This window comes from Camelina sativa, chromosome 13 (assembly GCF_000633955.1).
Source record: "Camelina sativa cultivar DH55 chromosome 13, Cs, whole genome shotgun sequence".
Taxonomy (NCBI): Eukaryota; Viridiplantae; Streptophyta; class Magnoliopsida; order Brassicales; family Brassicaceae; genus Camelina; species Camelina sativa.
Genome location: NC_025697.1, coordinates 5,970,158 through 5,974,549, shown reverse-complemented (window position 1 = coordinate 5,974,549; position 4,392 = coordinate 5,970,158). Strand labels below are relative to the sequence as shown.

The window sequence follows — 4,392 nt, the reverse complement described above, 5'->3', positions numbered from 1 at the left end:
GAGGTTTCTTCGCTTTTGGAGGCAGTGGATCGTGTCTCAAAGCTAATGGGGCTTTTGCTCAACACCAAGTCCTGTCTGGAACATCATGAGCCCTTGATCAACCATGCGGGATCCATTCAGCAACGTGCAATGGCTTTCTTGGAAGACGAGTTCCGCATCATTTTAGAAGAATCAGTAATCAAAGAGTCTGCGGTAGTTGCCGATGACAGCAACAGCGAGAGGAAGAGCACTGCGGATCAGCAAGACCACCAAAATGATGCGGTGGTCACACAAGATAACGACCAAATGCTGGTTCCGGAATCCGGTGATCAGGAAATCGAATACCCTGGTTACCCGGATGATGTGGTTGTGGTGCTGAGAAAAATAGCGGAGAAGATGAAAGGAGGAGGGTATGGATGGGAATGCAGAGAGGTTTACTTGGTTGGAAGAAGAAACATTTTGATGCGCACTTTGAAACAAGATTGTGAGTTTGAGAAAGTTAGCATTGACGAGGTGCAGAAGATGAGCTGGGACACGCTTGAGAGAGAGATCCCTATATGGAACAAAACTTTCAAGGACTGCTCTTCTCTCTTCTTCCCTGGAGAGCTCAAACTTGCAGAGAGGATCTTCCCAGGGGATGAGGGGAGCTTATTCTGTATCGTCACACACGGTCTGGCCATCCAGTTCTTGGGTTTCGCAGAGGCCGTGGCCATGACAAGGCGCTCCACTGAAAAGCTTTTCAAGATCCTCGACATCTACGAGACTCTGCGGGACAGTTTTCCATCCATGGAGCAGCTGTTTCCAGAGGAGCTGCGGGGCGAGCTGAGGAACGAGGTGACCAGTGCTCGTTCCCGCCTTGGAGAGACTGCCATTCATATATTTTCGGATCTGGAGCACTCCATCAAATCAGATTCAAGTAAGACCCCAGTGCCAGGAGGCGCAGTACATCCACTGACGAGGTACACCATGAACTACCTCAAGTACTCGTGCGAATACAAAGACACGTTGGAACAAGTGTTCAAGAGTCACTCAAAGATGGAGCAAGAGGAGGAGGAACCTGTAAAGAGCGGGAACTCGGCCTTCGCGAGCCAGCTGATGAGGATAATGGAGCTACTAGACGGGAACCTGGAGACAAAGTCAAAACAGTACAAAGACATACCACTGAGCTGCATCTTCATGATGAACAACGGGAGATACATAGTGCAGAAGATCAAAGGAGCAGCAGAGATACACGAGGTGATGGGTGACACATGGTGCAGGAGGAGGTCGTCAGAGCTAAGGAACTATCACAAAAACTACCAGAGGGAGACGTGGGGGAAGCTGCTAGGGTTCTTAGGGCACGAGGGGCTCATGCACAACGGCAAGATAGTCAAGCCCAACCTCAAGGAGAGATTCAAGAGCTTCAACGCAACCTTTGACGAGATACACAAGACGCAGACCACTTGGGTAGTTAACGACGAGCAGCTGCAGAGCGAGCTGAGGGTCTCCATAACTGCAGTCATGATACCTGCCTACAGAGCCTTCATGGCCAGGTTTAGTCAGTACTTGGATCCTGGTCGCCAGACCGAGAAGTATATCAAGTATCAGCCTGAGGACATCGAGGATCTCATCGACCAGCTCTTTGAAGGCAACACCTCCTCTTCTTCCACTGCCACCGCCAAGCGAAGAACGTAGCTTCTTTCTTTTTTTCTTCTTTCTTTTGCAACAACACTTTTTCTCAATTCCCAAATTTTTCCATGTCTTCTTCAACTGTTTTTGTCTGATTGCCACAACTTGGATGACCCATATTTCTACGAATTCAAACAAAGGATCGTGGCTCCGTGCCATGTGTAAATGTTAATTATAATCAGCTCCAGCATTTATCAATAAAAGATCAGTTTATCTTTGTTGATAGCATAATGGCAAGTTATGTGAACGTAATGCAAGACTCACTCACCTTTTATTTTTTATTGAGTTAATCAGCGTCTGGAAAGAAAACACAAGAGGAAGGAGATAAGAGAATCTATCCTCAAAACTTCCTTATACCTTATTTAGGCATCGAATCTGTTTATGCGAGAATGAGAAGATGGAAGTTCCAAGTGTATCAACACTGTCCTAATCTCCATCGGGTAAAGCTCCATCTCCAGCTTTCTTGGATCGATTTCCCTCCCTCTCTTCGCCTTCTTCTCTTCTTCATAAGATCCTTCACCTTCTACTTTCCACATTAACCTCTTCTTCTCCATGACGCTTCTTTCTTGGTTTGCTGATAGGCTCATCTCTGTCACTTTCCCTATCTGCAACACACATTTTTATATCATGTTCCATCTCAAAATCGCTATCTTTCTAAAAAAGCTTCTACCTTTTTTCCAGGAAATAGCTTCTTCAGTTCCACGCTTGTCACTCCTGAAAGTTCCTTGTCCTCCCCCACCTAATTACACAATCTCATATGCTTCATTCTACTAACAAACCCACACAAAGAATGGTTATATATACCTCATAAAGATGAGCTAGACGCAGAAGCACATTTCCATCATCCAGTTCCTGAAATCATCTCAACCAAACCAATGGTGAACAACAAGTTATCAACTCAGCTCATCTAAACTATCTATAACTTTTGAGTCTGCAAAAGAGGCACCTGCAGAGTCAGAAGTGCCACATTTTCAGGCAAACTATAGGATGGATCAATTCCAGAGAACGATGCTGCACCAAAACTCATCGGCTTTCCATCATCCTGAAACATTTTAACATTCGTTGTATAAATAATTTGGGACAGCTAGAGAGTAGCATCCTGATTTTCCATTATGCTCTTGCTTTCACCTGTTCAGCAAAGGCCAAGAGGAGTGGCGAGTAGATCTCTTGTCCGAATGTTCGTCGCCATTTTGCACCTTCTCCATATGGATCGATTCTATAGTAATATTTTCCTTGGATCTGTAATAATTGTTAAGAGTACCTTAGATTAGTAGAAACAGAGTATTACTTAAGTGCATAATCTCCCCTTGAACCTAGTTTATATCATCCGTGCTTACAGTTAGTCCAGTACACTTGTTTTGAACACACACTGTCTCGTTTAGATTTTCTGCTACACCTCTGGAGTCATCGAGGAGCAGTCTCCTGTAATTATGGTAATTGTTTGATTAGACGCAGAGAGAGAGACGGGTTATGGAGATTATGATATTGATAATGCTCAATACCTATGAAGCATAAGCTCAACTTGTCCGTCCACTATGCTCGACCCTCCAAAGGCTCTGTCAACCATCACTGAGAATTCTTTCTTACTGTCTTGCAAGTAAATTCCATGATTAATCTGAGCAAGATATAAATTGAATTATTACCCAACTGATTTGGTCAAGCTCAATCTACTATCATTTGCAGGAAACTGTAAACTACCAACCAATTTCCCTATTCGATCAATGTCAGTAGTTACTCACATACCGGGTAATAATTTCCTGCAACAGGTTGGTTGACTTCTAGTTTCCAGTCTGACCTATAATCACGGATCTGCAGAACAAGTTTTTCAGAACAGAAACTAGAAAAGAACACATGCATAAAAGAAGATAAAATGGACGTCATACCCTTTTGATATAATCACGTCCACTTGAATCTGTGTAGAAAGTTTTATTGCTTTTCAGGGAACTTGAGATCTGAGTTACGACTTCTTTGCCAACCCCATCGTCAATCGGTATATTACCAACCTAAATATCCAAATAATCCTAAAACCTTTATAATGGAATGTACGACATGAAGAGCGGTATTGGAATAGTTATGGTATCAGCCTCACAATAAATTCAACTTCCACGTGCTCCTTGCCCTTGTAAACTCTATTGATCTGTAGACAATTACAAGGTCAGAGAATAAGAATCTACAATCTGCACTTCTACAGGTTCAAGTAGAGTTTAAGAAGCCACGGGACAGTTTAAACTTAGGTTACCTAAGTTAGGTAGATTCCAAGAGTCTATAGATGCAAACAATCAAGTGGGCAAGGAGAACAAACTGAAAGCGTAGGTACCTGAGATATCCATGGATTAATTTGTTGATGTACCTCATCCACCAGCGGCCCACGTATAACAGTCAAAGGAACCTGAAACTTGAGCCAGTGGTTAAGATTGAATTTCTTTTCTATGATTTGTATGGAAGATCAATACTTTCAGAAGGGAGTACAAAACCTGTCCTTCCGGTTTGATGGGGAATGTGCCATTTGGACGGAAAACATACGCACCCGAGTTCTAGTGGTTGCAAACCAGACAAGAAGACCAGGGGAACTTAGAATAAGTGTACTGAACCATAGCCATTGTAAGGTAAGTGTCGAAACAAGAGAAAAAACATCTCCTCTTACCTGAGGTGTAGGAGGTTCTTTGTCATTCGTTGCATTGTATGCAGAGTAGTAGCTATATGTCTGTTTGACTGGTTCTGTCATCTTTACCACACAAAAAAAAA

At 43.2% G+C, this 4,392-nt stretch overlaps 2 protein-coding genes across 2 annotated transcripts in view; one reads left to right on the top strand and one right to left on the bottom strand.

Annotated features, from left to right (window-relative positions):
* Positions 9-1,872, top strand: LOC104735415 (exocyst complex component EXO70B1-like). The gene has a single exon (XM_010455203.1). It carries the CDS (start codon positions 46-48, stop codon positions 1,651-1,653), a length of 1,608 nt encoding a protein of 535 aa, XP_010453505.1. The 5' UTR covers positions 9-45; the 3' UTR covers positions 1,654-1,872.
* Positions 1,891-4,392, bottom strand: part of LOC104735413 (probable alpha-mannosidase At5g13980) — a 6,473-nt gene continuing 3,971 nt past the window's right edge. The window contains exons 17-29 of the mRNA XM_010455201.2: positions 4,292-4,372; positions 4,122-4,181; positions 3,965-4,036; positions 3,737-3,784; positions 3,531-3,650; positions 3,391-3,456; positions 3,150-3,262; positions 2,985-3,069; positions 2,776-2,886; positions 2,594-2,689; positions 2,452-2,499; positions 2,318-2,386; positions 1,891-2,252 (exon numbers count right to left, since the gene is read on the bottom strand). Of these exons, the coding sequence (XP_010453503.1) occupies positions 2,010-2,252; positions 2,318-2,386; positions 2,452-2,499; positions 2,594-2,689; positions 2,776-2,886; positions 2,985-3,069; positions 3,150-3,262; positions 3,391-3,456; positions 3,531-3,650; positions 3,737-3,784; positions 3,965-4,036; positions 4,122-4,181; positions 4,292-4,372 (1,212 nt within the window). The 3' untranslated portion in view covers positions 1,891-2,009. The remainder of the gene's footprint in view (positions 2,253-2,317; positions 2,387-2,451; positions 2,500-2,593; positions 2,690-2,775; positions 2,887-2,984; positions 3,070-3,149; positions 3,263-3,390; positions 3,457-3,530; positions 3,651-3,736; positions 3,785-3,964; positions 4,037-4,121; positions 4,182-4,291; positions 4,373-4,392) is intronic.